Source organism: Phocoena phocoena, chromosome 18 (genome assembly GCF_963924675.1).
Source record: "Phocoena phocoena chromosome 18, mPhoPho1.1, whole genome shotgun sequence".
In the NCBI taxonomy this organism is placed as follows: Eukaryota; Metazoa; Chordata; class Mammalia; order Artiodactyla; family Phocoenidae; genus Phocoena; species Phocoena phocoena.
This window is the reverse complement of record NC_089236.1, coordinates 5,522,319-5,534,700: the sequence shown is the minus strand read 5'-3', so window position 1 is coordinate 5,534,700 and position 12,382 is coordinate 5,522,319. Positions and strand designations below refer to the sequence as shown.

Below are 12,382 nucleotides of genomic sequence, written 5' to 3'. Positions count from 1 at the left end.
CGGTGCGCGGGCTTCTCATTGCAGTGGCTTCTCTTGTTGCGGAGCACAGGCTCTACGCGCGTGGGCTTCAGTAGTTGTGGCACATGGGCTCAGTGGTTGTGGCTCACAGGCTCTAGAGTGCAGGCTCAGTAGTTGTGGCTCACAACTTAGCTGCTTAGTTGCTCCATGGCATGTGGGATCTTCCTGGACCAGGGCTCTAACCCGTGTCCCCTGCATTGGCAGGCAGATTCTTAACCACTGCGCCACCAGGGAAGCCCCAAGTTTGGGGTTTTTTTAAGATTCCATATGTAAGTGAGATCATACTGTACTTGCCTCTACATAGTTTTTTTTTTTAATGTAACAAGTTTAAACCAGATTACTGTACGCTCCTTAACATATGTGTACATTTTGTGTTAATTTATGTATTAGTATACATAATACATTAAGATATAACAGCTTAGGGCCATCATTTGTAATAGTAAAAGACTGTAAACAATCTAAACAGCCACTAAAAAGAGTAAGGTGTATTTTTATGTGTGGATGTGGAAGAAACTAGAAGATATGCAGTTTGCTGAAAAAATTCAAAGTACATTAGGCTTCCGTGTGTGCACACGTGTATATGTGTGTCGGTATGTGCTACAGATAGGTTAATATAAACATGAGTCATAGTACAGACAAAGAATATTTCTGAATAGATACATAATAACTTGGAAAGAGTGACTGTCTTTTGGAGAGGGATCAGGGAATTAAGGAAGAAGGGAGACTATTTTTCACTGTGTACCCTTTTGTGCTATTTAAGTTTTTAACCTGTGCATGCAGTACGTTTTTAATTCCAAAAGCAAGATACTGTTCCCAGTTTTCTAAAGCTGGAACTTTTAATAGTAAAAATATAATTAAAAACTAGTTTTAGAAAAATGGGTACAACATCTTTAGTTTTTTAAAGAAAAAGCAAGATACCAATAAAGACATCAAAAAAGGAAGAGGTTTTATCGGAAGAGGACTATTACCCCCATGCCAATTAACTCAGCCAAGATAAATGAGCATGTCCTCCCCTAAACTGAAGTTAAGCTGCTCTCAGGTCAGTGATTTTAAAAGCTGTTGGGAAGGGAACAAGATGAATTCTAAAGATTGAACATAAAATAATTCGTTTTCTAGAACATAAACATTTAGAAAAACACAGAAACATTTTAGAGCTGAAGAAATTTTAGACATCATGTACTCCATACCCCTTTCTCCTATTTACAGATAAGGAAATATATTTCCACATGGACTAAGCTGCTAGCCTAAGATCAAAGTTACTTTGTAAGAGAGTATTAAAATCAAAATCTCAGGACCCCCAGTCCAGAAATAATTCCTATATACTGAAAGGAGACACAAATATTTTATGTATTGATTTGTTAACAATTATATGATAACAGTACATAAAACAAATATTTTATCACATTCCTTTGTATAGTTTCAGCTCATAAACTACCTTATAAACAGAATATAAAGTTAATATGGAAAAACAAATGTAAGAAATACTGCTCTAAAACTGGAGTGTGTGTATGCGTGCCCATGTTACGGACCTGACCTGTTTCCCCCCCAAAATTCACATATTGAAGCCCTAACCCCCAATGTGAGTGTATTTGGAGACAGGCCCCTTAGCAGTAATCAAGGTCACATACACAAGACTATTCATGATGATTAACCCTGGGCAATAAGATGAGATTGGCTTACTTTGACTTTATACACTGCTGTTCCAATGAAAATTTTTACAGAAAAGTTTATGGCTTTTATTAACTTAAAAACTAAATTAAATTCAACCTTAAAATAGATTTAAAAACTATTTCTAGGTGCTGTAAATGTTCATACCTTTGTACACAAAAGCACATATGCCTATAGAAAAGCAAACAAACAGACAAATGAAAGCCACTCCAAAATAAAGATAGATATAAATCTGCCAAGTTAAAAAGAAAAGAGAAAAATTCAGCAAGAAAAACTCTCAATATACACAACTTGGCTGAATCTTGAGGGAATTATTCTGAGTCAAAAAAAAAAAAAAAAAAAGCCTAATCCCAGAAGATCACATGCTATATAATTCCATTTATAGAACATTCTTTTTTTTGGGGGGGGGGGGCCATGCCACAGCTTGAGGGAATCTTAGTTCCGGGACCAGGGACTGAACTCAGGCCACGGCAGTGAAGCACAGAGTCCTAACCACCAGACCACCAGGGAATTCCCTATAGAGTCTTTTTTTTTTTTTTAATTTTATTTACTTTTTATACAGCAGGTCCTTATTAGTCATCCATTTTATACACATCAGTGTATACATGTCAATCCCAATCTCCCAGTTCATCCCACCCCCACCCCGCCCTATAGAACATTCTTGAAATGACAAAATTACAGAAATGGAGAGCAAATTAGTGGTTGCCAGGGATTGGTAGGGAGAGTTACAAAAGGGCCACTTGAGGGTGACAGAGCTGTTCTATGTCTTGACTGTGTTGGCAGGCACAAAACATACACACGATAACACTCCACAGAACTAAATATACACACGTGTGCACACACAAGTACAAATAAGACTCAGAAAATCTGAATAAGGTAAGTGGATTGTATCAATCAATGTGGTTGTGACACTGTACTACAGCTATGAAAGGTATTACCACTGGGGGAAACAGTGACGGGACAAAAAGCTCTTTCTGTATTATTTCTTACAACTGCATGTGACTCTACAATTATCTCAAAATAGAAAGTTAATTTAAAAACAGAAAAATCCTATAAAAGGGCAAAAATAGGAAGATATTGTTTTGTTTTGGCAATCACATATCTTCTTTAGAGTCATTTCAAATGCACTTCCATGCAAAGCGGTCTTTTACTTGTTAACTGACTCTTAGCTAGACTTAACTTTAGGACAACCCTTGTTGAGTACTCCTCATAAAGCTCTAAGCCCTCCTCATAAAACTTCTCAAGATCTGACTTTATCTTATACACGTGTCTGTACTCCCCACTAGAATGTAGCCTACATTAGGGCAGACTTTTGTTTCATTCAATGTTGTATTCCTATCACCCAGATCAAAACCTGCCACTTCGCAAGCACAATATTAAAGGAGTGAACTGAATGGTAGTCTTTGTTGTCTACTTTGTGTATTGTCAAATAAAAATGTTTAAATCTATACCAGCTATCCTAATGGCAAATTCCCAGTACTCACTTTTCCGTTAGCTGATTCGGGTTTGTGGGATGAAAAGTATAATCCTGGCTTAAACAAAAACAGTTTCACCATACACGTTATCATACACTCCAAAGTCTGTATATGAACTTCAAGTTATCCCCTGCTTTCTTTCATTTGGACAGACAACCGCAGTTCAATAATCTGTAGCTATTTTACTGGTCTTGAAAATATACTCTCAAAAACTGGGAGGTAAGGAAATGTACAGGCTAATTGTAGACTTCCTACTAGTAATATTCAATAACAGCAGCAACTAAGCCTGAAACCTCACTATGCGCCAAGCAATGCACTGACAGTGTCACGTGCGACCCTATCACAACTCTTAAGTAGGTATTATTACTACCTACATTTTTTTAAATGAGAAAAACTGAGGCTTAAAGGTTAAAAATTTGCCCAAGATCACAACGCTAGTAGATAAGAGAGCCAGGCCCATCTTAGATGTGCCTTATGACAAAGGCTTCATTACTAACTAAATTAGTAGAACTAAAAATAAGTCTACTGTGGTAAAATAAACAAATCTATTGGGTTTCAAATTATAAGTACTGTGCATGAAATACAAATATTGGTATAACAGTTTAGCTGCTAAAAACTGAGCACCTTGAAGATGAAAAGTCTAGCTGGTTGAAAATATTAGAATTACATCTTTAAAATATCAAGAATCAATAATTCAGTTGAACTCAAATCAAACCACATTTAAGCCTTCAAAGATCCCAGGTCCAAAAGAAATAAGAAATGTCAAAAACTTAAAGTAAATGCTTTTTTAAAAAAATAAACTGTTATTTCCCAAACAATCCTGAATGCCAGAACATGTTTACTACCACAATGCCACATCAACAGAAGAGCTTGAAGTGAGAAAATGTACTACTCTGTATAGATAAAAAGTAAGCAACAAAAGAAAGTATAGTTCCTTTACAAGATTGAACCACCACAAGATTGAAACACCATACAGAGAAGAAAAAGCCTTTCTGCTTCAGTTTTCCAATGCTTACAAAATAAGGATAAAATTTTCTTCTTGCATGTACCTCTAAAGTTTTAACAGAATGTGAAACACTAACAAAACAATTCTGCAAATGTGAAGTACTAAAGCAAGGGTCAAAAACTCAAATGCCAAGAGGAGCCAGGCATAGAAAAGTCACCCAGTCAGTAATAAGGCAAAATGGAGAGTCTTGCCCCACCAAAGACCTAACTCCAATATACAAAAGAGCCGCCCTTCAAAGGAAGCCAGAAATCTGTATTTCAATGTTAAACCTTCTGTTTTTTAAATGTTGTCAACTAATTCAATTACAATCCTCACACATGCAAATTAAAAACATAAGATTTGCCACCAAAATGCCTAAAAGTATAAGATGGAACAACAAGTGTTGGGGAGAATGTGAAGCAACTGGAACTCTCCTACTCTTGTAGAGGGAATGTAAATGTGGTACAATCCCTTAAGAAAACTGAAGTCATCTACTTAAAGCTGAACATCTGCATGCCCTATTACAAGCCTGCAATTCCACTCCCACGTAATTCAACATAAATTCGTAGACTTGAACCAAAACACATGTTCAAGGGTGTTCAAAACCGTGCTCTTCTTAATAGACAAAAATTGGCAACATTCCATTGCCCACTAACAGTAAAATGAGAAAATAAAATGTGGTATATTCATACAATGTAACACTACACAAGAATGGGACTAAGAGGCTGTTCCTATATAACATGAATGGATCTTATAAATATGCTGAAAGAAATAAGCCCACAAAAAGAGTACATACTACCTGATGCCATTCCTATAAAGCTCAAAAAAGCATGAAAAATAAATCTACAATGTTATAAGGTAGTGCCTGAAACCAGTAGTTACCTCTGGGAAAGGGGAGTGACTGGCAAAGGGCAAGAAGAGCAAAACTTCTGGAAGGTACTGATTATGTTCTATTTCTTGATCTGAGTACTGTTATACACTATGTGTTCATCTTGTGAAAATTCCAAAACTTATGATTTGTATACTCTTCCCTAGGTATGCACACCTCAATTTAAAAAAAACTTTTAAAACACACACACACACACACACACACACACACACACAGAGAAGATACCCAAGGAGCCCAAAGTATTTCTGCAGGCAGACCCAGCTTATCAGAGCAGATCTGTTTGACCTCTCAGCTAAAGAAATACTCTACATTCTTACATTTAAAGAACAGCAAAGAAAACAATAAAAGCAAAATAAAATTGTGTCAGTGACTCTACATGATCAGGTCAGTAACTAACAAAATATAAATTTCTCCTTATAGCAACACCTCTTAGAGTGTGTTGTCCAGTTTAACTGCTTCATACACTTAATTAACAAGTGTCTCAAAAGATACAGTATAAGAACACAGTAAAATGTAGACAGTAGACTAAAAATTAAACAATAAAGTGTACAAATTCAAAGCAGCCATTAAATCACCGACACAATCCTCTTCCCTGATTCCTGAACAACTTGACTTGCCGCTCATTGATAAGAGGCAATTTTATCTCATCCAAAAGGAGTCACAACCTGTACCACTGAGTTACCAAGAAGCCTACAGCAGAAAAGAAGAGCCTTAGGCTTCACCCAGTTAAGTTAAAGCAAGCCCTACAGAATCCAACTACATAATACAGCTACTTAATCAAATAACTGTTAAATGACTAAATGTTAACTTTAAAATGCCTTCTTAGCACTAACTGTGTCCTCTCAAGACCCTATATCCCAATTCCTTTCTGTTCCTGAGATATGAAATGATCCCCAACTTTGAGTCACTGCTAGTGTTTCCCCTCCACCTTCCTGTTTCCACCTGTTTACAGCCTGTCCTATCTTTCATGTCCCAAATCTACTACCTCTGTGTATCGGAAGATCCTAGAAATATCACATATTAAATCAAATACCTGCATTTTTGAAAGTGTCTCTTCCTGTAAGTAACAAATACTGTTCAGTTTCATTGCTTACTAATCAAACATAATTCGAATTAATTTGAGCCGTAACTCAAGACATACAGCAAGTTTACCTTGAAAATGCAAAGCTGCTGCTCCAAAGTGATAAAATTCCACCAATCAAGTAACCATTTTGACAAAACATTTTAAGTTACAAATTAATCTTCTTAGCATACCACCCTCACCAAATATATCTGCACTAAAGTAAAGCCTATTGCAGCAAAAGAAACAATCTTTGACACACACACGTATCTCTGGGAAGACACTTATAGTCCTCATAGAGCAAGTAACTGCTAAAGCATCAAGACAAGTACATAGTCCGTTTACAGTTTAATAAAAAAAAAAAAGGATACTACAACAATGTTCTGACATTCAAGTTAAGTAGCCTATCAAATGATTTTCAGATCTGAAATCAGTTTAGAATTCCCAAGAAAGTAGGACTTTCCCATTTGGTTTAGAAATGCTCAACAAACTCAAAAACAAAAAAGGAAAATCTGGCACCTCTACTTTTTCCTTAAGGGCAACATTCTGTAAAACAGATTACACTCACACTTACTAGAACTTCAAACTCCACTCATTAACGGCTCAAAAGTTGCAAGGCAACAGATAATGACAGAAAGTAAAAACAATGCAAGAGTCCTAAGATATCCGCATCCAAATGCTCAGTCGCACACAAAGGTGCGCTGCACAGGACACGCTTTCAAGGCTCCACGCTAAGGGTTCGCTTGGTACAAAGCAGTAGAAGACGAGATCCCTAGTGACACCCTGCAAACGTCTGCCAGCTTTCAGGAAAACCATGCTGAAATGCAAGTCCTGTGAAATCCCTACTCGCAACTCCCGACTCAACCTCAGCACACGATAAACGCGGCTGTCCGTTCGCTCTTCATCCTTAGAAAGCATTTCCTGCCTGGAAAACCTTTCTCCCAGAAGCCTTGCACAAACTTTTTCCGCTCGTTCAACCCACTGCACGAAGCCTCAGAGCCCGCCCTCCCATCCCGCCCCCGACCCACACACACCCACCCGGCGACCTCAACCCTCGGCCGACTCCACTCCACACGGGCACGCAGAACACGTGTGCCCGCAAACCCAGCCCCTTTCCACACCCCCCGGAAACGACACCCCCTTTCCCGCACACCGCACGCCACAACCCATCCCCCTTCCTCCCCGCCCCCACTCCACCACCCCCGTCCACCACCCACGTTCCCAGGAAGCCAGCCTCCCCTTGCTCCCGGGCTCGCCGAAGGCTGTGGGGAGGGGAAGCAGGAAGACGGAAGGAGGGCTCGGGCCTGGCCTAGGCCTCTCAGAGCGCCGAGGGAGGCGAAGGGGGGGACCCGCGGGCCGGGCTCGGTCGCAGAGCCTCGTCCGGCCCCGGGCCTTCCCTCCGCCGCCGTCCCGAGGCCGACGCCGCCCTCTTAGCCCGGACCACACTCACTTGCCAGCCGCGGTCCGTCGAGGACCCCGCTGCCGCCTCCTCCACCGGCCGCGGCTCCTGCCACCGGGCCCCCAAGGTCCGGCTTTTTGGGCCCCGGGGGCGGCCCGGCTCCCCCGCCCGGGACCGCTCCGGGCGGAAAGCCGGCCACGGGCGCGCCCGCCAGAGCCAGGGGGACGCTGTTGCTATGGAGGCCGAGGCCCGGGGCAGCTCCGGCGGCTGGGTCCTCATGCAGGAACTGACACTCCTCCCCGTAGAAGCAAGTCTTATCCTTGGCGTAGTAGCGGCAGTACTTCAGCTTCACTCCCGCCGCCGCCCCGCCGGGGACACCCCCGACCCCAGGCGGGGCCACCACCGCCACTGCCGCCGCCAGCGAAGAGGAGGAAGAGGAGGCGGCGGCCGAGGGGGGCGGGAGGCCGCCGCCACTGTTCATGGCAACGCTGCAGCCTCGTCTTCCGCTGCCGCCCGAGGAGCCGCCGCCGCCACCATAGACCGGGGAGGGAAAGAAGACGCTGCCGGTGCCGGAGAAAAGCCTGGGCGGGTGGGTCTGTCCCGCTGCGGGAGCCGGAGCCGCCCGGGGAGAGGGGGGAGGGGAGGGAGGAGGGGGTAGGAAGGAGGGGAGGGGAGGGGGAGAGTTGGGATTCTCTCTCACTCACTCTCTCGTTCTCTTTTCTTAAAGGGGCCGCGCGGGACGACGGGGTGGGCGCGCGGGCCCGGACGGGGACTTCGAGGACGCGGGCTCGGGGAGGGGGAGCGGCGGCGGCGAACGGGCGGGGAGGGCGGAGGGGCCGGTTTATTTTTAAATTCTGCCTCCACTCGCTCTCTCGCGCTCTGGTTCCTCCGAGTTGTTTATTCCATTTTCCTCTTCCTGAGACGGCCGTCGCCGGTGCGCCTGCGCCTCGAGGCGCAGGGACTTGTGGGTAGCGGGAGCGCGAGGGCTAGCCTGGCCTGGCGTCGGGCCCCCTGGGCATCCGAGAGCCGGTGGCGGTTGGACGGGCGGACCGCGGCGGCGCTCCCCGACGCCGAGCCGGCTCGGGAAGTTCTCACGAGGCGAATGCCCTCCCTTTTTCGTATTCCTCTTGTTTATAAAGCCAGGCGTCATTTTTTAATTGACGAAATTTACAGAATGTGATTGTCATTTTGAGGGGCCACACCTGGGGCCGGAGCCCAAGCCCTTGCTCTGCTGGGAGAGTAGCTCTGTCTGTTCGCCACGCTTCCGCACCCTCGCTTTTTCCCCTCCCTCTTCTTTTTCCTTCCCGCTGAGGGTGATGAGAACTACGGGACTGGTTGCCTAAAAACTCCTGGGCCTTTTATTCCAAAAATCGAATCTGAGAAGGTTGATTTGGGCAAACCCCCAGCTGAGTGCAGCACCTGTTTTCTCTATTTATATTACTGAAAGCCTTCAGTAAAATATTATGAACAATGAGATGCCACCTGGGGACACCGCTGCCTAGGCAGCACCAGAAGGTTTCCCTTAAAATCGCGCTGGGTTTCTTTTCTCCAATCGGCCTAGTCTTGACTCGAAATTCATTTTTAAAAGAGTTTTTTTCCCTCACCGATCGCTGATGTTATGCTCCGCTGTATTTATTTTAAAAAAAAAAAAGTTTTAAGGAATTTTAAGGAGTTGCTATGAAGGGAAAATAACTTTAACGTTTTAGTTTTTCTCCTCTGCGAAAGGTCTTCTCAAAAGGCAATTGGAAGGGGGGGTGTTCGTTGGCAGAATTTGAGGAACTGTGGCAAACAGAAGAGGTCACAGAAGAACGGATAGAAGCAAGTGTACCACACTGCAGAAAGGGGGAAAGTGGATTCCATAGACCACAAACCGGTAAGCCTGGTGACGTTCCTTTGCTAAATTCGAAGTAGTAATAACGTTGTATTGTGTCTTTCTGTTTAAAAATATTTCCACATGTATATTTACTCAACCAATGTTTATTAATGCCCATCACGTGTACCAGGAACTGAGCTCAGAGCTGGGGAACCAAAAGAAAACAAAATGCAGTCTTGTCTGAGTTCAGATGGCTTGTTTATTCTCTCCTTGGGGAGACACATGGTACACAGGCCATCACAAATGAGTGTCTTAGGTGCTAACCTTGTCACACTAGCTATTAGAGGATATTAAAGATGTTGGCTTCCTGGAGAAAGCTGATAGCTTAATAGCAGGACTTGAGAACATCTGCTTTGAATTCAGACAGATCTGAGTTTGTAACCCAGTGGCGACACTTAAGAGCTGTGTTACTCTAGGTAAGTTGTTTCACTTCTCTGTGCCTTGTCTGTAAGCCAGGTAAGAATACTACCTACTTGGTAAAGTAGAAACTAATAATGCATATAAAGTATCCCATGCTTAGTAAGGATTCAGTAGGTTGTAGCTATCACTATTAGTAGTATTGCTGCTACTAGTAGTCAGCATGTAAGAGTGCAGGAAAGAGCCTTCCAGGCAAAGCAGACAGCTTGTGCAAAAGGCCTTGAGGTGAAAAAGAGCTTAGATTGTTAGAATGGTGACAGTGGAGGACCATATCACGAAATCCTTGAAAAGCATGTTAAAGGATTAAATTTTTTCTTGGGGGCAATAGAAAGTTATCACAAGGTTTTAAAAAGTCAACTAATAACATGATCAGATGTCCCTTTTGATTCTCATAAGAACCCTATGAGGAAAGTAAAGAAGGTGGGTTATCACCATTTTATAGATGAACAAACTTAAGGCCTAGAGTTACACAGAGTTACCAGCTTATCCTTGCAAAGCCAGGACCTGAACTCAGGCCTACTAATCACAAAACATGTGCTCTTCCCATTACGCATACCATTTCTAAAATAAGCGTATGTGTCTCTGGATGACTTGGAAAGGAAAGTGGTGTCTGTGGTGAGACAACAGATTCATTAAGTTCACGACAAATTAAGCATATCATTCCAGCAAACCTTTATTGAGAATCTACTGTGTATTATGTACCAAGCAAGTTCTGTGCTAGGCTCTGCTATGAGAAATGTGTAAGATACCGCCTTCGTCCTCAAGAGTTACCAGAATCATGAGAGAAATGCCAAAGATAAAGTAAGTCATCCTTCAGTACCACATTTGACAAAGTTTTCTATTAAATCCCTGTGAACAAGATGGAGAAACGTAGGCTAAGATCCTACTATAGTTAGGTGACTTTAGTACTCTTTGATTAGTCGATCAAAATGTTGATAAAGCTGGCCTTGGAGCTCCTTGAACAATATCCAAAGAGTATTAATAAATTGACGCATGTCAGCATGGTCTTTACTGTCCTGCTTTGAACTCTGTCCTTAACCTACTTTTAATGAAAACAATGTTTTCTACTGCCTAGATGAAGAATAGCAGATCTGCAGTGTGTTGTTGCAAAACCAGTGGACACAGGCAGTGTGATAAGGGACAGATTAGGATTTGCAAATCTCCATCAGTGGAAAAAATGGAGCAGTGCTAACAAAATGAAACCTACAATGAATCGGGGCAACAGAGCCAACAGGCTCTTTAGTACAGCACTGATGGTACTGCCTCAGCCGCCCCCCGCCCTGCACCCTCAAAGCAAGTTAGCAGTGTCTCCTCAGGAGCCTTGAGAATGTGCATCACCTTTGAACTATTCTTGTTTTATTTGGCAAACAAATCCTAGAAGGTAGCCATAAATAACAAGTTTTATGCTACAATGTACTTGTTACAGTATGACTTATGAAAGCCAAACAAGAAAAGTTGCAAACAGCCTAAATTCTAAAACCGAAGGGAAAGGTTAAACGGTGCGCTATTCACAGAGAATATTATGCAGCCATTAAAAAGCCGTGAACTGTGCAACAGTGCTTATGATGCAGTGTAAGTATTTAACATGATACAAAATTGTATGTGCTGTTTTACTGTGATGATATAAACAATAAAAAGCCTAAGAGAAATAAAGATTAAAGTATCTGTCTCAAACATTAACAGTGGTTTTGCTAAGATGACAAGATGACAGAGTAGGTTCTTCCTATGTTTCCTCTACTTCCCAAATCTGTATCATGAACATATATTATTTCTATAATAGAAAATAAGCATTAAAACTTCATTGTAGGGGCTTCCCTGGTGGCACAGTGGTTAAGAATCCGCCTGCCGATGCAGGGGACACGGGTTCGAGCCCTGGTCAGGAAAGATCCCACATGCCGCGGAGCAGCTAAGCCCATGCGCCACAACTACTGAGCCTGCGCTCTAGAGCCCGCATGCCACAACTACTGAGCCCACATGCCACAATTACTGAAGCCCACACGCCGAGAGCCCGTGCTCTGCAACAAGAGAAGCCGCCGCAATGAGAAGCCCGCAAACCACAATGAAGAGTAGCCCCTGTTTGCCGCGCACAGCAACGAAGACCCAACACAGCCATAAATAAATAAACTTTATTGTAATTTAATCGTAACTTTTTCCTTCTATGGAGTGAGTACATGGTTTGTTAAATTGTTCTCTGTATTTTTGGTTTCATTTTGTTTTCAATAAATTAATTTTGTGAAGACAAGCTGGACATTTGTTGTTGGCCGTTTCTTTAAATTTTCACTAGTCCAGTGTTTCTCAAAATATATTTCATGGAAGACTGGTTTAACAGCATGTTAATTGATATTACACAAAGGAAAAAGTTCTGTTATTGAGAAAGTTTGAGAAACTCAAACAACTTGAAGTCTTTTTCAGAGTCTTTAATATGTTGATATGTTGTAATTATTGAAAAGCAGGATTTTTTAATTTTTTGGACCGGCAACCTGCCGTTTTTAAAATAGAACATTTATTGCTTAGAGGTTTGATACAGAACAGCTTTTCTTGTTTTGAATTTGGAACTACTATACAACTGAATACAAAGAGGAACAAAAAGTACCAAAA

The 12,382-nt window shown here is 42.3% G+C and overlaps 1 protein-coding gene across 1 annotated transcript in view; it reads right to left on the bottom strand.

Annotated features, from left to right (window-relative positions):
* The window catches only part of PAN3 (poly(A) specific ribonuclease subunit PAN3), a 115,346-nt gene extending 107,371 nt beyond the window's left edge, over positions 1-7,975 (bottom strand). The window contains exon 1 of the mRNA XM_065896119.1: positions 7,546-7,975. Within this exon, the coding sequence (XP_065752191.1) occupies positions 7,546-7,975 (430 nt within the window). The remainder of the gene's footprint in view (positions 1-7,545) is intronic.
* Positions 7,976-12,382: the final 4,407 nt, after the last annotated feature.